This window comes from Phoxinus phoxinus (assembly GCF_949152265.1).
Source record: "Phoxinus phoxinus genome assembly, chromosome: 10".
NCBI lineage: Eukaryota > Metazoa > Chordata > Actinopteri > Cypriniformes > Leuciscidae > Phoxinus > Phoxinus phoxinus.
This window is the reverse complement of record NC_136885.1, coordinates 23,842,079-23,861,817: the sequence shown is the minus strand read 5'-3', so window position 1 is coordinate 23,861,817 and position 19,739 is coordinate 23,842,079. Positions and strand designations below refer to the sequence as shown.

The 19,739-nt window shown below is 42.3% G+C and overlaps 1 protein-coding gene across 1 annotated transcript; it reads right to left on the bottom strand.

Annotated features, from left to right (window-relative positions):
- Positions 1-7,527: 7,527 nt before the first annotated feature.
- Positions 7,528-18,474, bottom strand: LOC307005084 (uncharacterized protein). The gene is made up of 8 exons (XM_079624888.1): positions 18,431-18,474; positions 18,005-18,054; positions 17,687-17,899; positions 17,379-17,475; positions 9,421-16,936; positions 8,966-9,238; positions 8,772-8,875; positions 7,528-8,143 (listed from the first exon to the last, which is right to left on the bottom strand). Exons 4-5 carry the CDS (start codon positions 17,472-17,474, stop codon positions 9,833-9,835), a joined length of 7,200 nt encoding a protein of 2,399 aa, XP_079481014.1. The 5' UTR covers position 17,475; positions 17,687-17,899; positions 18,005-18,054; positions 18,431-18,474; the 3' UTR covers positions 7,528-8,143; positions 8,772-8,875; positions 8,966-9,238; positions 9,421-9,832.
- Positions 18,475-19,739: the final 1,265 nt, after the last annotated feature.

Sequence of the window (19,739 nt, the reverse complement as noted above, 5' to 3'; positions counted from 1 at the left end):
AAGTTGCTCTAAATGGTTGCTAGGGCGTGGCTTGAAAGCTTCACAATGATCCTGAGAGACGGATTGGTCGTCTGAGTAAAATGAGCCCGCCCCCTTGTCTCTATGACACTGTGATCCAGAGTTATATTCAATACAAATGCGGTTTCTATGGTGTAGGACAGCCCATTTCATGGGCTGTCCTACACCATAGTATGTGAATGGGGCAACTTTGGGCCAGGCCTGCCAACCAGGGGTGCAACTTTTACCCCATTGTGTGGTATTTTGTTACAGAGCCTACCAGCCTCTTCAAATGTGATCCAGAGTTATATTCAATACAAATGCGGTTTCTATGGTGTAGGACAGCCCATTTCATGGGCTGTCCTACACCATAGTACTTCATTGGGGCAACTTTGGGCCCCTCCTGCCCCCCAGGGGTGCAACTTTTACCCCATTGTGTGGTATGTTCTTACAGAGCCTGCCAGTCTCTTTAAATGTGCCAAATTACACGTTTCTGCGACATCCTTGCTCTGAGCTATGAGTCTGTGAATTTTGGTTGCTAAGGGGCTCAACAATGGTTGCTAGGGAGGGGCTAGGAAGTGTTGAGGCTATTCAGGATTGGCTGTTTTCTGCCCCGAGTCAAACGAGCCCACCCTCGTGTTTCTATGACACTTCTATCCAGAGATTGCTAGGCAGTTGCTAGGGTGTTCTGGGTGGTTGCTAGGGCACCACAGATGGTTACTATGGGCTTAGGGCTAAGGTTAGGCACTCGGCCTGCGGCCTCGTGCCTATGAGTGAGTTTTTATAGAGTATTTAAAATCTCTATTAAACGAGTGCATTATAATGAGTGCACGAGGCCTGCGGCCTCGTGCCTATAGCCTATGGTTGCTAGGGTGCTGTAACTGGTTGCTATGGTGTGGCTATGAAGATTTTAGGCCATTACTTATTGGCTGCTGGATAATATAAATCCTCTGAGGGAGAGAGAGGGGGAGACATGCAGGGGTGTCAGGCCCTTTGTGTCTGTGTGTGTGAAAAATGACAGTTGGGATTTGAATTTCTGAAAATTCCGCAATGTTAAGTCAATGGGACTTTTTGGGCCGCTTTTTCGTCCGCTGTGCGAACATCGTACACCCGATCGCTTAGAAAAGATATAGCACACCTCTCCTCAATGAGCCGGTCGTTTTGACACCTCACTCAGGGGTCTGTGACAAACGGTGCGGGGCGAGTTACGCGCCGAACTTTTGTGTGGAAGAATAATAAGTATGCAAGATAACACTAATGTTGCTTTGCCTATAGGCAAGCACCATTAACTAGATTAAAAAGTTCGTTGAAACAAACTTTAAGTTGGCTTGTGAAAGTTTGGACCAGATAGTTTGAAAAAGTTTAAAGTTTAAATTAGCTTGAAGTTTAAAGTAGTTTGAAGTTTAAATTAGTTTGAAGTTTAAATTAGTTTGAAGTTTAAAGTAGTTTAAAGTAGTTTAAAGTAGATTTAAGTATAAAGTAGTTTAAAGTTTAAAATAGTTTGAAGTTTAAAATAGTTTGAAGTTTAAATTAGTTTGAAGTTTAAATTAGTTTAAAGTGATTTGAAGTTTGAAGTAGTTTAAAGTTTAAAATAGTTTAAAGTATAGTTTGAAGAAGTTTAAAGTTACTAGGGTGTTTCTAGAGGGTTGCTAAGGTGTTCTTAGTGGTTGCTAGGTGGTTGCTAGGGTATTTTGGGTGGTTGCTAGGGTGTTATGGATGGTTGCTATGGTGTTGCTAGGGAGTTCGGAGGTATTTTGGGTGGTTGCTAGGGAGTTCTAAGGTGTTTTGGGTGGTTGCTAGGGTGTTGCTAGGGAGTGCTAAGGTGTTTTGGGTGGTTGCTAGGGTGTTGCTTGGGAGTTCTGAGGTGTTTTGGGTGGTTGCTAGGGTGTTGTTAGGGAGTTCTGAGGTATTTTGGGTGGTTGCTAGGGAGTTGCTAGGGAGTTCTGAGGTATTTTGGGTGGTTGCTAGGGAGTTGCTAGGGAGTTCTGAGGTATTTTGGGTGGTTGCTAGGGAGTTGCTAGGGAGTTCTGAGGTATTTTGGGTGGTTGCTAGGGAGTTGCTAGGGAGTTCTGAGGTATTTTGGGTGGTTGCTAGGGAGTTCTAAGGTGTTTTGGGTGGTTGCTATGGTGTTGCTAGGGAGTTATAAGGTATTTTGGGTTGTTGCTAGGGTGTTATGGGTGGTTGCTATGGTGTTGCTAGGTAGTTCTAAGGTATTTTGGGTGGTTGCTCGGGTGTTATGGGTGGTTGCTATGGTGTTGCTAGGGTGTTCTAAGGTATTTTGGGTTGTTGCTAGGGTGTTATGGGTGGTTACTATAGTGTTGCTAGGGAGTTCTAAGGTATTTTAGGCAGTTTCTAGGGTGTTATGGGTGGTTGCTATGGTGTTGCTAGGGTGTTCTAACACACACACACACACACACACACACACACAAACACACTCAAGAGTTTTTGAGTTTAGAGTTTAGTGAATGCATGAGTTTAAAGTAGTTTATAAGTTTACATGAGTCTAAGAGTTCAGAGTTTAATGTATATTAGCATCGCTTAGGGCTGAGGATAGGCACTCGGCCAAAAGTTTAAATTAGTTTGAAGTGGATAGATAGATGAGTTTATGAGTTTACATGAGTCTAAGAGTTCAGAGTTTAGTGTATATTAGCATCCTGGAGTTAGGGCTAAGGTGAGGCACAAGGCCTGCGGCCTTGTGCCTACGAGCGAGTTTTTATAGTTTTTATTCATAAAAAGTTTAAATTAGTTAAAAGTTTAAATTAGTTTGAAGTGGATAGATAGATGAGTTTACATGAGTCTAAGAGTTCAGAGTTTAGTGTATATTAGCATCCTGGAGTTAGGGCCAAGGTGAGGCACAAGGCCTGTGGCCTTGTGCCTACGAGCCAGTTTTTATAGTTTTTATTCATAAAAAGTTTAAATTAGTTTGAAGTTTAAATTAGTTTGAAGTTTAAAATAGTTTGAGGTGGATAGATAGATGAGTTTAATGAGTTTAAATGAGTCTCAATGGCTCATATAGTGTATAGAATGGCAGTTTGATTTAGTCTAGGGTTTCAAGGGATTTTGATTTGAATTTTTGGCAGTTGGGGAGTTTGAAAATCTGAACATTCCGCAATGTTAAGTCAATGGGAGTTTTTCCGAGTTTGATCGTCATTTATAGGAAAACCGTAAGTCCGATCAGTCTGAAAAGATATAGCAACTAACTTCAGAACAGTTTGAGTGTCTGAGCCGAGTTTGGAGTATGTAGAGTTAAAGCTCTAGGGCGAGTAGCAGTCAACAGTTTGGTAAGAAGAATAATAATAACTAGAACGTACATTTCCAGAAGAAAATGTGAATGGTGCTTGCAGTGGCAAAAAACACGACCCGGTTGCTAGAGTGTGGTACATGATTGCATACGAGCAAACAACCATGTCTGTACGATGTTCTGCTGCTGAGATATGGCTTATTCATGTTGTTCAGGTGGTGTTCTGGGTGGTTGCTAGGGTGTTGCTAGGCGGTTGCTAGGGTGTTCTGGGTGGTTGCTACGGTGTTCTGGGTGGTTGCTAGGGTATTTGGGTGGTTGCTATGGTGTTGCTAGGGAGTTCTTAGGTATTTTGGGTGGTTGCTAGGGTGTTGCTAGGGAGTTCTAAGGTATTTTGAGTGGTTGCTATGGTGTTGCTAGGGAGTTCTGAGGTATTTTTTGTGGTTGCTAGGGTGTTATGTGTGGTTCCTAGGGTGTTCTAAGGTGTTTTGGGTGGTTGCTATGGTGTTGCTAGGGAGTTCTAAGGTATTTTGGGTGGTTGCTATGGTGTTATGGGTGGTTGCTAGGGTGTTCTAAGGTGTTTTGGGTGGTTGCTATGGTGTTGCTAGGGAGTTCTAATGTATTTTGGGTGGTTGCTAGGGTGTTGCTAGGGAGTTCTAAGGTATTTTGGGTGGTTGCTAGGGTGTTCCGGGTGGTTTCTAGGCAATTGCTAAGGTTTTCTGGGTGGTTGTTAGGGTATTTGGGTGATTGCTAGGACATTTCTAGGCGGTTGCTAGGGTGTTCAGGGTGGTTGCTAAGGTATTTTTGGTGGTTGCTATGGTGTTACTAGGTGGTTGGTAGTTTTCACAGATGGTTACTATGAGGGCTAAGGTTAGGCACTCGGCCGCAGAGTATTTAAAATCTCTATTAAACGAGTGCATTATAATGAGTGCACGAGGCCTGTGGCCTCGTGCCTGTAGCCTATGGTTGCTAGGGTGCTGTAACTGGTTGCTATGGTGTGGCTATGAAAATTTTAGCCCATTCTAGGTGGTTGCTAGGTGGTGGCTAGGCAGTTGCTAGGGTGTTCTGGGTGGTTGCTAGGGACTTCAGGGTGGTTGCTAGGGCTCCACAGATGGTTACTATGGGGTTAGGGCTAAGGTTAGGCACTCGGCCGCAGAGTATTTAAAATCTCTATTAAACGAGTGCATTATAATGAGTGCACGAGGCCTGCGGCCTCGTGCCTATAGCTTATGGTTGCTAGGGTGCTGTAACTGGTTGCTATGGTGTGGCTATGAAGATTTTAGGCCATTACTTATTGGCTGCTGGATAATATAAATCCTCTGAGGGAGAGAGAGGGGGAGACATGCAGGGGTGTCAGGCCCTTTGTGTCTGTGTGTGTGAAAAATGACAGTTGGGATTTGAATTTCTGAAAATTCCGCAATGTTAAGTCAATGGGACTTTTTTGGCCGCTTTTTCGTCCGCTGTGCGAACATCGTACACCCGATCGCTTAGAAAAGATATAGCACACCTCTCCTCAATGAGCCGGTCGATTTGACACCTCACTCAGGGGTCTGTGACAAACGGTGCGGGGCAAGTTACGCGCCAAACTTTTGTGTGGAAGAATAATAATAATATTAAGTATGAGCAATAACACTAATGTTGCTTTGCCTATAGGCAAGCACCATTAACTAGAACGTACATTTCCAGAAGAAAATGTGAATGGTGCTTGCAGTGGCAAAAAACACGACCCGGTTGCTAGGGTGTTCTTGGAGTTTGCTATGAAGATGCTAAGGTGTTCTGGGTGGTTGCTAGGGTGTATTGGGTGGTTGCTAGGCGGTTGCTAGGGTGTTCTAGGTGGTTGCTAGGCGGTTGCTAGGTGGTTGCTAGGTTGTTCTGGGTGGTTGCTAGGCAGTTGCTAGGGTGTTCTGAACGTACATTTCCAGAAGAAAATGTGAATGGTGCTTGCAGTGGCAAAACTCACCACTCGGTTGCTAGAGTGTGGTACATGATTGCATACGAGCCAACAACCATGTCTGTACGATGTTCTGCTGCTGAGATATGGCTTATTCATGTTGTTCGGTTGGTTGCTAGGGTCTTCTGGGTGGTTACTAGGGTGTTCTGGGTGGTTGCTAGGCAGTTGCTAGGGTGTTCTGGGTGGTTGCTAGGCAGTTGCTAGGGTGTTCTGGGTGGTTGCTAGGCGGTTGCTAGGGTGTTCTGGGTGGTTGCTAGGCGGTTGCTAGGGTGTTCTGGGTGGTTGCTATGGTGTTCTGGGTGGTTGCTAGGGTATTTTGGGTGGTTGCTATGGTGTTGCTAGGGAGTTCTTAGGTATTTTGGGTGGTTGCTAGGGAGTTCTAAGGTATTTTGAGTGGTTGCTATGGTGTTGCTAGGGAATTCTGAGGTATTTTGGGTGGTTGTTAGGGATTTCTAGGGTATTTTGGGTGGTTGCTAGGGTGTTATGGGTGGTTGCTATGGTGTTGCTAGGGTGTTATAAGGTATTTTGTGTGGTTGCTAGGGTGTCATGGGTGGTTGCTATGGTGTTGCTAGGGAGTTCTAAGGTATTTTAGGCAGTTTCTAGGGTGTTATGGGTGGTTGCTATGGTGTTGCTAGGGTGTTCTAACACACACAAACTTGCTCACACACACACACACACACAATATGAAGTTATTAAAACCTTTAGTATGGGGTTAGGGTTAAGGTTAGGCATGAGGCCGGTATTTAAAATCTCTATTAAACGAGTGCCTTATAATGAGTGCACGAGGCCTGCGGCCTCGTGCCTATGAGTGAGTTTTTATAGAGTATTTAAAATCTCTATTAAACGAGTGCATTATAATGAGTGCACGAGGCCTGCGGCCTCGTGCCTATAGCTTATGGTTGCTAGGGTGCTGTAACTGGTTGCTATGGTGTGGCTATGAGGATTTTAGGCCATTATTTATTGGCTGCATGATAATATAAATCCTCTGAGGGAGAGAGAGGGGGAGACATGCAGGGGTGTCAGGCCCTTTGTGTCTGTGTGTGTGAAAAATGACAGTTGGGATTTGAATTTCTGAAAATTCCGCAATGTTAAGTCAATGGGACTTTTTTGGCCGCTTTTTCGTCCGCTGTGCGAACATCGTACACCCGATCGCTTAGAAAAGATATAGCACACCTCTCCTCAATGAGCCGGTCGATTTGACACCTCACTCAGGGGTCTGTGACAAACGGTGCGGGGCGAGTTTCGCGCCAAACTTTTGTGTGGAATAATAATAAGAAGAAAAATAAGTATGCAAGAGAACACTAATGTTGCTTTGCCTATAGGCAAGCACCATTAACTAGATTAAAAAGTTCGTTGAAACAAACTTTAAGTTGGCTTGTGAAAGTTTGGACCAGATAGTTTGAAAAAGTTTAAAGTTTGAAGTAGTTTGAAGTTTAAATTAGTTTAAAGTTTAAAGCAGTTTAAAGTAGATTTAAGTTTAAAGTAGTTTACAGTTTAAAGTTTGAAGTTTAAATTAGTTTGAAGTTTTAAAATAGTTTGAGGTGGATAGATAGATGAGTTTATGAGTTTACATGAGTCTAAGAGTTCAGAGTTTAGTGTATATTAGCATCCTGGAGTTAGGGCTAAGGTGAGGCACAAGGCCTGCGGCCTTGTGCCTACGAGCCAGTTTTTATAGTTTTTATTCATAAAAAGTTTAAATTAGTTTGAGGTAGACAGATAGATGAGTTTAATTGAGTCTCAATGGCTCATATAGTGTATAGAATGGCAGTTTGATTTAGTCTAGGCTTTCAAGGGATTTTGATTTGAATTTTTGGCAGTTGGGGAGTTTGAAAATCTGAACATTCCGCAATGTTAAGTCAATGGGATTTTTTCCGAGTTTGATCGTCATTTATAGGAAAACCGTAAGTCCGATGAGTTAGAAAAGATATAGCATACCGAGTCAGAACAGTTTGAGTGTCTGAGCCGAGTTTGGAGTTTGTAGAGTTAAAGCTCTAGGAGGAGATAGAATTGTAAATTTTAGTCAGAAGAATAATAATAACTAGAACGTACATTTCCAGAAGAAAATGTGAATGGTGCTTGCAGTGGCAAAAAACACGACCCGGTTGCACACGAGTATATTATATTGTTGTAAATGGCACATAATAAATGTTGAGTATATAAAGCTCATTTAAATGTAAGCTTTTAAATGACCCGACCACTTACCATCTTAAAGAACCATCTGTGAATATACCTGGATCTTCTCTGAAGTTCACAAGAAAATATTCATACTGTGACAATGATGACTAACTTTCAATAACATTCAATAAAGACAAAAACACAGTGTGTGTCAATTAACCAAATGTTTATTTAAAAGATTTTTTTAAATGCCTGTTGTGTCAAATTCCACGCAGCAAATGGATTAGATCAGGGATGGGCCACTTGGGTCCTGGAGGGCCACTGTCCTGCAGAGTTTAGCTCCAACCCTAATTAAACACACCTGAAAAAGGCAATCGATGTTTTCAGGATTACTAGATAGATACAGGCAGGTGAGTTATCATCAGGGCTGAAGCTAAACTCTGCAGGACAGTGGCCCTCCAGGACCGGAGTTGCCCATCCCTGGATTAGATCCTAGTGTTGTATTAGTTATTAGATATACTTTGTATTAAAATTATCTTTAAAGCATTACCCCTAAGATTATAAAAATATATATTTTTTATTTATTATGTACTAGTTTAGCCTATAGTGCTGAGAATTTTGTTGTGAATACATTTGTAAAAATGCTCTTTATTTGAAGGAGTGGGTAGCTCTGAAAAGAGCCGTTGTTGTCTTTAAAAAGACATTTGGTTTCAACTTTGGAGTTCCACCCGCAGACCGTCTCTCAGGTTTGCTCAGGAGAAGCTGGTTTCAATCTGCGCTCAGGTGAACTCGGTCTCTGGTGTTTCTATGCTGAATGGCACGCATCTGTCTCCCTGGATATCCTGAGGGCAGAGGAGATAAAACGTATATGATAATGTTAGTGAATTTATTTGAATTGTTTACTTATTGAGCAGCATAGTTGATGGGTCAGATGTAAGCCTTTAGTTTTTACATCAAATCATACATCTTTGAACAAAACCCATGGTTTTTCCTGCATTTAACTTTTTTAGCATTTATTAATCTTTGTTAGTGATTTTTACATTTACTAATACGGTACATTGTTCAAATCAAAAGTTGTAAGTGTTAACATTAGTAAATGCAGTGAACTAACATGAATAAACATTGAACAGCAGTTTTTAAAATAAATAACTGTCAAAAAGTTCATACTGGAGTGATTAATATCATAAAGCACATAGCAAGTTGTTGTTAGCTAGCTGTTCATTTTATTCAATTGTTAGCTATATGTTAGAAAATTAAGACTATTAGTTAAAACAAACCTTTTGATTCTATTATTTTTATATGCAATATGATTATATAACAAAATTATGAAATCCAGTGGTAAAATCTGCTCTTTTTTTAAAAATAAGAGAGCAAGATAGGACAACGGTGTCTGTTGGCCACCAACGAAGACATTTGACGCGGGAAAAACCCTGAAACCATTGTATAATAAAATGCACTGAAATACTACACCTTATCAGTAGTATTGACCTCAGTGTGCTTCTTCCTCTGCTTCTTCATCTGCTTCTTCATTCTTCAGAGTTGTCCTCAATGCCATAGTTATTTGGACCCGTTCTCTGGGCAAAGAAATTAACAAATGAACAATAGGATCACGAATACACCCATACTAATAAAAATTAAAAAACAAACTCAGAAATAAAACTTACGGAAAGAAATTGACACACAATCTGGTATCCAGCTCGTCGTCGTCATTGATGTAGCACACGTGATCTTCTCAGACAATCTCACTTCATTTGGATGGTTCATGAAAAACATAAAAATTAAAATTAGAGATTCAAATATAACATTTCCATTCAAACGCGGTTATGAAAAGCAGTAGTACACAGCTAAAGCAAAACATTTTAACACTTAGCTTTAGAAGGTAAATTGCACACTCATATCCAGACAGGACTGCTATGGTCTCCCAATTCTTCCTGCAACTTTACAGAAGGGCACATATCAATCATAGAATAATAGCAGGGGACTGCATATCCCGCACAGATTGTCACAAATTTTGTAGATTGAACATCAATTCAAGTTAAAATGTATGTTATAAGGTCAAAATCAAACATTACAATGGTGTCTTGCTACTTCTCTCTTTCCCTTGTCTTTTATAACTTACTGCCACTGTTGCACTGACTGTCTGTGTCCTCCCTGGAGCTGTCACGCTAGTCCTCTGTCCTTCCTGCTGCTGCTGCTGACGTTGCTCCTTCCTCGTAGCTCAGTGGTATAAACCCTTAAATTGACCTAACCACAATCTCCTAACCACAATCTCTAACGCCACAATCTAACCGCAACACGACCATACGCGCCAACCCGTTTGATGAAGGCTGTCGAAGTCCCGTTGATGTCATGAATCCAGGTCCATTGGCAACGGTTCCGTATGGCATAACAACCCAACCATACGCGCCCAACCGTTTGTATAAGGCCGCGGAAGCCCCACTGTAGTCATTAGTAGCGGATGCAGTGGCAAACGGTTCCGTATGGCATACTAGCTACCGCAACATACAACAATACCGGTCCATCACAAAAACTCATTTACGCAAAATACAGTACACGGGATTGTGATAACTATGATAACTATGCAAGACACCTGACTGAAGGCACAAATCCGGATGAGAGATGTATATATGATCCAGTAGAGTGTTCTTTTTGGTTGTTGCTGTGGTGATCAGTTGCGTGTATCCTTTAGACTGGAACAATTCCAGAACAGTTTTATTCCCTGCGCTGAGGTGATCCTCATTAAAATCTCCACAGATTAGTACTGGATGTTCGTCCACGATGTCCAAATAATCCAGCAGACTCTTCAAGTTTTTCGAGAACTCTTCAAATCCGTAGTGTGGCGGCCTGTACACAGCAGCGATCGTTGCTTTGATCGGGCTATCCACTTTGATGACGACATACTCCAGATCGGTCACATCTTGTATAAACTGCCTAGGCTGAGCAGAAATATGCTCTTTGCAATATATTGCGACTCCACCACCAGCTTTCTGTGCAATTTCTTGGTGTGTCGAGTAGGAGACATGTCTATTTCGCATAAATGCGTTGTACCCTTCCAGTTGGACGTGGGGTGTCATGAGTGACCCGGTCAGGTGAGTTTCCGTCATGCAAAGAATATCCGACAGAAGCAGTTCGTGATGGCATCGGATATCTTCGATGTGTGATGACAGTCCTTCTGTGTTGTGATGGATTATTTTCAGCGTTTGATCCAAGTTGGTTTCCCTCACCTGCTGTAAAAGCGGCATGATTCCTTCGAATGATGCTCTCGTCATGTTTTCCAACGATGCTGTGACTGTAGCATCGGCATAGATCTTCTTTTCGCTGAAGTCCGTGATGTGTAGTCCACGAAGCGAGGTCGTTCTGCTGAGGGCAACGTAGGCCATTCCCGGCTCGAATATCTTCTTCAGTGAAACCACGGCATTCTCCAACGTCATGCCTTGGACTTTGTGAGCTGTGCAGGCGTAGGCCAACTTGATGGGGAATTGTCGACGAACGGCTCCTTTCCTCAGACTTTCTTCGGATCTCTCGATGTACACACAGTCGTCGTCTTCACCTTGCACCCTTTTGCGGTTTTTCTTCCCTGCATGTGGATTGTCGAGCTGAAGCCCTAGCATGTGTACGGTGTCGATTCCATCTTTTGTCTTATTGACAATACGAGAAATCTTCCCAAAGCACCCATTGCATAGACCGTCCTCGACATCCAAATTCCTAGTCACCATTATGCGTACTCCCAACGCAATTTGTATGGTGTCAGGCAAGTCGTCCTTTTTACCGGTGACGGGCCTCGCTTGTCTCTTCATCCCTCCCGTTCTTGGGTCTTTCCTGTAGTCTTCGGCATCGATGGTAATGATGTCAGTGTGAAGAGCATGGATTGTTTCAGTGTTGTGTCTGTGGACTTCCTTGTTGGTGGCAAATACGTGCAGTGCATCACACGGGCAGTCTTTGGGGTCCTTCACAGCCTGGAGCAACAAAGCTCGATCTTCTTCGGCAAGGTCGTCGGTCTTCTGCTTCACCCGTATGCGGTTTAAAAGTTGGGCAAAAGCCAAGTCTTCTTTCTGACGCATGATCTCGGAGAGAGTAACCATTTGGAAATGGTCTTTCCAGAAGTCCAGGACATCCTCTTCGTACACACAGAGGGGTTTGGCTTTACCCAGAGGTGGCAGTTGATAAAAGTCGCCCACGGCGAGGACAGAGATTCCCCCGAAAGGTTTCTTGCTGCCTTTGATCTGCTGACATCTCCAGTTGATGTAGGCAAAAAGATCCTTCGAAATCATGGACACTTCATCGATGATAAGAATCTCCACGTCGCGTAGTTTTGCTCGTAGTTCGTCTAGGGCATTTCCAAGTCCTTGATACGGTGGCTTCAGATTCCTTGGAAGTTTCAAAATGGAATGGAGTGTTTTACCGGAAATATTGAATGCGGCCGTTCCAGTAAACGCACTCAAGAGCACCGTAGGCACGGAGAGATCCCCTTCCTCCCGTAGTCGAGGCAGTTGTCGCAGAATCTTGGTCGCTTCTGTGTGTATGCACTTGATGACGTGCGATTTGCCACAACCAGCACCACCTGACACGAAGTAGAAAAACTGTTCTGGATTATGACCCCACACACGCTTCTGACACCACTGGCAGATCGTGTAGAAGATGGCTGCCTGCGTCTCGTTTAGACTTCTAAACAACCTCCTGACAAATTCGATGCTCATCTGCGGTGCCTCTATTTGTGGCACGACTCCATCTCCATGTTCAAGAATCTGAAATTCTGGGACATCATCTTGTACATTCTCATCATCTGGATTGATGTCTTGTCGTTCTGCAACGCACTCTAAACGATCCACTTCAATTTCAGGTGCAAAAGCGGTCCATGCGTTCTCGGATGGCCCTTGCTGTTGCAGCTGATCGAACGCCTTATCCACCTCGTCGCCGTGTTTTTCGAACTTTCCCTTGTTCGCTTGTACTATGGCAATGACAGGGAAGAGCAAACCAGGGTGAGTAGGTAGTTTCACCCTTGCACTCTTGTAAAACGTCTCATACGTTGGAAATCTAGGCGGTTTTAGCTGTTCGTTGCTCCTATGTGGCATATAAAGCTTGAGCAATCTACTGTAAAACTTTTCGGGTTGTTTTTCCTCCGAAAAACGTGCATACCTAATAACGGCAGCCTTCCCAGACGTTCTTTTCTGAAAAAAACCCATGCCGTTGAGCAGCTGGTGAACATTCTTGCCTTTCGTTTGTTGACCGTACACGATGCGGCACTCCGAAGCAAAATCTGCAAAACACATCTTTTCAAAGTCGTGCGTTTGAGGCCTTGCTCTGTATTTATCGATCATCCCTGACATCCACACATCCTCCGAATCCGGATTTTTATTTTGTAGGACGCTTAGGGGAAGACTCATCTTTAACGCGTCATCATCCGTCGGTAGAAACACAACACTACGTGAACACTTCTTCAACGGTAAGCTGCATGTTCGTGCCACCGACTCCTGAGCGCTAACTTGCCTGTGTTTGGAGTAGGCTTGCATTATCTGCTTCATTTCATCTTCCTCGCTAACGTTCGTTTCACGCACACTCTTGATCACGTTCTTAAGTAAATCGCCCATTTCATTCTCCGGCTTGGAAATGTACGAAAGCATATACATAACGCAGCTAAAAGCGTCAAGAACGAACTGAATGTCCATATTAGCGTTCCATGCCCTCAACAAATCGGGATTGTATCCATTCACCCAAGACTCCTTTGGATCACGCTTCAGCAGAATCACGTTGGCATTGGACAATGCTTTGACGTTCTCATTGTAGTCATCGATGGACAACTTACACTTTGTCAGTAGCTCTGACAAGCTGGCAAAGGAGGCTTGGGGGTCATTCAACAGATCCCACACCGGCTTGAGTTTTGTCCTGGCTTCGCTCATTGCCTTTTGAGCAGCCTCCCGTCTCAACTTACTTCGTTCTGATTCCTTTTGGGCTTTCTCGTGCTCTTCTTCAGGACGCTGTGGTTGTTTAGATGCAAACATGCAGCTTCCAGATGGAGAAGTGTCCGTGTCATCCTCTTCTTCAGGACGCTGTGGTCGCGGACGAGTGATCGTGGTGCTAGACACCGGTAGTTTGGGGAACCCAAATCGACACAATACATTTCCCTTCTTACAGGACTTTGAGTGGTTCCTGCTGTGAAGCTGGACCTCTGTGACGATCCGGTGAAGCTCAGGATCAGCCGAGGAATCGGGCAACTGGCAGGTTATGTTGCGGTCAATAAAGTCACAAACATCCTTATCAGAGTCCTTTTCAAACCCGGGTGCGTCCTTTATCCAGACAAGAAGATGGATATGAGGGCTTCCTCTAGCTTGAAACTCCACTCGGTAAAAGTAGTCCTCAACTTTACCAATGGGTTGGGCAGGCGACAAAAGCAGATGAGTCATTAGCGCATCCACCCGTTTCTCAAACATGCGCATGACAGTGACTGGGTTGCTTCGGAGGATTTCACACTTTGTCGCCCAGTCAAGCTCGGAAAAGTCGACGTGTTCACCTTGCTGGGCCTTGATTGCGGTTATCACTTCAGGCCATCTCATTTCGGCTGCACTGAATGTGCAAAAAAACGTAGGGGTTCCTAACTGTCTAATCATTGCCTGTAGATCTCTCAAAGTTTTCTCCCAATACGATGGAGTGCCTCTCAGTGGTTGCATGAACCGCGTGGCGTCTCTGTTGTGTACCAATCTTTCAATCTCCCGGTTGTCTTGAAGCAGTCTGTTGGAAATTCTCCGGCCATCTCTTGTGACAGGTTTGCCTTTTCGCAACTGGATAGACATGCTGTTTCTAGCCAGGTGCGTTTCCGTTACAAACTGTGCAAAGAAAAGATAACTCTGATCTTTTGCAAAACGCGTGTCCACGCTGAACAATCTCGCGTTGAAATACATACTGGGAGATATTGAAATTTGTCTTTCCTCGTCAATGGAATTCTGTCCAGTGGGGAATTGAACAGGGAACGCCATGGCTTCCAGTTTTGGGATTTTGAAAAATCCAACAGGCTTATGTCCTTGTGCAGGTGCGATACTAAATATTCCCTCACCGTACGACAAGATCTCCTGTCCGATGTCGGGCGGCTGCATGCACGTGTCTAATGTGAGGCCGGGTCGAAGCTCATCCTTTTCCTCAACGCTAACTTGTTGCTCATCCTGCTCAGCAACATCGACTTCTTGTTGCTTCTCAGAGACATCAGCTTCCTCGTCTAAGTGACTTTCAGTGACATCAGCTTCCTCGTCTAGGTGACTTTCAGAGACATCAGCTTCCTCGTCTAGGGGACTTTCAGAGACATCAGCTTCCTCGTCTAGGGGACTTTCAAATACAGCAGTTTCTCTTATGGAGATATCCCTGTATTCTGAATGCATTGCTTTCAGCTTTGATAAAGCTGCAAGCACGTTATGCATATTCACAGTCTGGAACTGCTGGTATCCTTTAAACTTAACGTGTCTCTTCAGCTTCACCTGCAGCAGCTGGGCCTCACTTCTTGGTCTTGGCAGAGAGTTGACAGTCTTCTCCATCTCAGAGGGCACACACACGACGGCACCACGTACTGCTCTCTGCTGTCCTTTGGGTAATGAAATTATTTTTGCAAATGGTAAAATTTTTGCAATGAGTTGACGTTCAAGGACATTTAATTCATCCAATTCCGCAGGGATTGGTGGCAACTCCAGTTTGTTGGCTGCTGCAATTGAAGACATCTGTCCTCTCTTAAGATGGTTGTCACAAGTGTGGCAAATCCATTCCTGTCTTCTCTCTTCCGGAAATACGCAGGAACCTGAGCAGGCACTGACACAAGCGTGAACATACTTCCCGGTTAGGCAAGTCGCTGCAATGTGAACGTTTTTGTCATATCTCGTTCTATTACAGGCCCTGACTTGATCAGGAAACAGGGCTCTGTGGCAGACTGTGCAGACATGTGTAGGGCCATGCTGAATCTTACACCGGAATGCATGTATGGCACTTTCCATCGCTTTGTTAACCAAAGGCTGGGGTGTTTCCTGGCTGGAACGGATGTAAGGTTTATATTTCCTTTTTATCCTGAGTGCGCATTGCAATCGATGAAGAACGTGATATGTAACATCACCGGCACATTTCTGGGTCTTGTGCAGGGTACATCGCAGTATGTGATGTGCTCTGAACTCTGGGTCGCCTGCATATCTCTTAACCATGTAGGCTTTCATTTTCCTCTGGAATAGAGTATCGGTGCTGTACCTCCTAACCATATTGTCTTTCATCTTCTTCTGGAAGAGAGCATCTGTGCTGTATCTTTTCTTCATGTAGTCTTTCATCTTCTTCTGGAAGAGAGCATCTGTGCTGTATCTCTTCTTCATGTAGTCTTTCATCTTCTTCTGGAAGAGAGCATCGGTGCTGTATCTCTTCTTCATGTAGTCTTTCATCTTCTTCTGGAAGAGAGCATCTGTGCTGTATCTCTTCTTCATGTAGTCTTTCATCTTCTTCTGGAAGAGAGCGTCTGTGCTGTATTTCTTCTTCATGTAGTCTTTCATCTTCTTCTGGAAGAGAGTATCTGTGCAGTATCTCCTCAGTATGTAGTCTTTCTTTTTGTTTCTGAAAAAAGGATCCTGATGATACTTTTGTTTAATGACTTCTTTTTTCTTTGTTTGGAATTGCAAACAGCTGACATACTTCTTTCTCTCATATTCCTTTTTTTTATTTCTTCTTATGAGACTAGATGCAGTTGTGCCCTCAAGTTTTCCACGTTGTTTTGAAAATGTTGATGTTTTACGCATTTCTTTTCTTCTCCTGTGCTTATTTGTTTTATATACCACATCTGGGTTTTTAGCTCCTGAGCCAACCAGATTTACATTGGCTCCAACATTTGTTATTGGTTCCTGTAGAGCTGAAATCACTAGTGATACCTGTTCACAAACAGATGTTGAAGGCATCTGGACAGACTGTTGCTCTGTTTCAAAAGATACAGGCATGAATTCATAGCTGGTCTCATCACCACGATCCTGGAAGATCTTGAGAACTCTGTCTGCCATGTCACTCAGGTGGGTGAAAGTCAACATGACAGCAGTTCCATGGCCAGTAGGATGGGGCAAGCCTGCAGCAGTCCTCGAGTGAGAATCAAAGTATCCGTACCGTCCAGATCCGTCTCTGAACACAGCAATACACTCAGGAGCAACAATGAGCAAAGCATGCCTGACATCTGTGGAGAGACACTGCAGTCTTTCAGTGAGTGGAATGCACCACTCTTCAGTGCCAGGGATCCCTGTGGCTCTGAGGTATCCGATCATCACTCCTGACTTCAGCACATTGTGTGTCCGGTTAAATGATGCAACACTCAACGGTATTTCCTCCATCGTCAGAAGGTTGCGATTAAACTGTCTTTCAGCAATAAGCTGCAATTTAATGCTGACATATAACGCATCTCCCTCCTCTAGAATTCTATCAAGGTCAGGCATCTTGAACGCAATCCCTTCACTCTGGTTGGCCAAAAATGTCAACGCTACACAGGTGCACTGATGATTTCTTGAGAAACTGTCATACCTATAATCACCCTGACAATGAGATGCCTGCACAGACAAAACCCTGGGTGCAATATCACCACCTTCTGCATGCATTCTACCTGAAAACTGAGCTACAGCTGCACTGGTGCTTGCCTGTTCAACCTGTAAATAATCATTCATGGAATTAGGCTGCTGGTCAAAATTAGTGCTCTGTGTTAAATTTTAAATCACAATTCATAGTGTTTGACATAAAGACATTTTTGAAAAGTTATAAAGAAACTAAAAAAAGGCAAAAAATGTGTTTGTAAATTATGATACACTTATTATCTCAATGTTTTTTGAGCATCAAATCCTCATATATTCATATTAGAATGATTTCTAATGAGCTGAGAGACAGCTGATGCGAGCTTGACTAAAGTGACCAGCTAGAACTAACGCTAGGCTGGATTTAATCATAAGGTGTAAATTGCAATCAAGGTTGTTCTTTTTTTTTTACAAATCAAGCACTCAAATTTAATCGAGGAATCATAACAGTCCTAGTCCCAAACATTAAGGTGCCCTGAAATTAGCATGTTGAAATCCAAGACACAGATATCAATAGTACCTGGTTATTCCTGGAGGCTCTGGTCTGTTCATCCTCAAGGTCCTCCTTTCGCCGACGCACTTGTTGAGCCTGAGATCTCTTTCCTTTCCGCGGCATCCTTTAAAATATGAAGAGATAAAAAGAATAATTGTTGACAAATTTATCTAACTAGGTAACTTCTAAAAGTAGAGATTTTACTTTCAATACTCAAAACATCAAAATTAACCATGTATTTATTTTTAATCCTCAAAAGTAATGCATAATAAAATACACTTATTTGTTAGTCAAATTCATTTTGACAGGACATTCTCCCTTTGATAGGCACATACTTTGAAACGTCTCCCGATGTAACTGCTGTTGAGCCTGAAAAGATAACAACTGTAGTACTCTCAGGAAGAAAAAACAAAACAGTTAAACAACAATGAAAGAGACACTGTGTAAACTTGTAAAATATATCTTTTTTTTTTCTTTTCTTTTTTTTTGTGGGTAGTGGGGGTGAGAAATTAAATGCTCTCTGCAGAAAACGCCAAAACACAAGGAACCTGTAAAGACACAGAACAGAAAGACGTATTAGAGCACAGGGACTACAATTATGGTGATGTGATGAAAATGTCATAGTAAAGCTAAGAAACCATATTAATACTAACCAAGGAGAAAAGTGCAGCAGAAGATGCAGGTTGTGCTCTGATCAGTCAGTCTGAAAAAAATAACAATAACAACATAATGAAAAATGACTAAACTCGAGTTAACTATACATAACTTATTCAATATTAATTATATATTTATCTCAAGAATCTTTTTTTATCTCAAGAAGAGTCTTTTTCTTGAAGTACATTCTTTTCAAGAAGCAAAGTTATGTCAAATATGCGTCCTAAAACCTCTGATGGACTGGCCATCCAAAGTGGTTTGGAGAATGGATGGGTAATTAATAGTTTCTTGCATAAACAAAACAGTTTTTATTTTAATAGCTTTTTTTTTATCCTGATAATTTTTTAACTATAACTATTTTCTAATCAAGAAGCCAAATCTGAAGCATTTTGTATTTGTGGCCATGTCCCTAATTAAACCTTTACCTTTAAAATGCAGTAAGGATTCGTGAAAACACAAGTATTCTGAAACAGAGAAACAAGAGTGTCATAAAATTCAACACCACACTCACAACCCATGTAACTTGAACTTTCATTGCAAATAATGCTAACACTGGGGGGAAAAACTTTCTGAAAATTTTCACCTCACTCCACTGTAATTTTCTACAAAAATCTACACATTGTCATAAATAACCTGAAAATACTTTAGTTTATTAAGGTTAAATCTTGCTAACCACTCTTAAAATAAATGGGGAAAGTACTTACTTTAGGAGGTGTTCTGAGTAATTGATTTGTATGTAACACTTTATAATATGGTTTGATTTGTTAACATTAGTTAATGTATAACAAACCATGAGCAACACATGTGTTACTGTATTTATTAATCTTTCTTAACATTAGTTAATAAATATACAGCTGTTCATTGTTTGTTCATGTTATTTCACAGTGCATAACTAATGTTAACAAATACAACTTTTGATTTCAATAATGTAGCTATATAAATGGTGAAATTAATATTACAAAAGATTAATAAATGCTGTAGAAGTGCAGTTTATTAATAGTTAATGTTAACTAATGAAGTTAGAAGTTAAACTAGTGTTTAATAAATGCAACCTTATTGTAAAGTGTTATCGATTGGTTTCAGACGTCTCGTGAATTTAGTTCAAAGTGAATCGGTTCAAAGGAGTCATAGTTCGCGAATTTGACGTGTAACGTTACTATCCCAGTAGTTAGGACATCGCATAAGATTGTGCACGTCAACACAGAAAACATTTCATCACTGGGTAAGTTAGTTTTTTTCTCGTTTATTTAAAGTGTAGTTTATGTCAGCTGAATGTGCGGAACGCTTTTCAGAGAAGATAAGGCTAATTGTTTTTCAGCACAATTCACACCCAGCGATAATTCAGGAAAAAAATCGTGAAACTTTGTTGTTCCGAACTTTTACCATCGTGTCATTTGAATTTGATTAATTGAGCGAGGGAGAGACAGATTTGCAGTGCTTTAAAGACGGTGAGGGCGCGCGCGCGCGGTTCGAGCTGGGGCGCGCTCTCTCTCTCTCTGCTCGTTCTTTCAGTGCGCGCCCTGTCACAAGCACAGCACAAGCGCAGCAGTAATCTATCACTCACCGATCAAATCAAGCTTTGGCGGGACAAAAATTTCGCTTTGGAGGCAGCCAAAACATTTTTCAATGCAGGATAAACCCTGAAAAAAAGCTGTCTACTGTGCAAAATTGTTTTCTTAAACATTATATTTGCACTTTGTGGTTTATGATTAGAAAATTGTGTCAGTGAGCGTG

What these genes read in the sequence shown, in the direction of transcription:
- LOC307005084 (XM_079624888.1), bottom strand. Translation starts at nt 17,474, where the DNA reads ATGCCGCGGAAAGGAAAGAGATCTCAGGCTCAACAAGTGCGTCGGCGA. An exon ending in GAGCCTCCAGGAATAACCAG is followed by an intron (nt 16,937 to 17,378) that starts GTACTATTGATA and finishes GATTATTTACAG; the next exon opens with GTTGAACAGGCAAGCACCAG.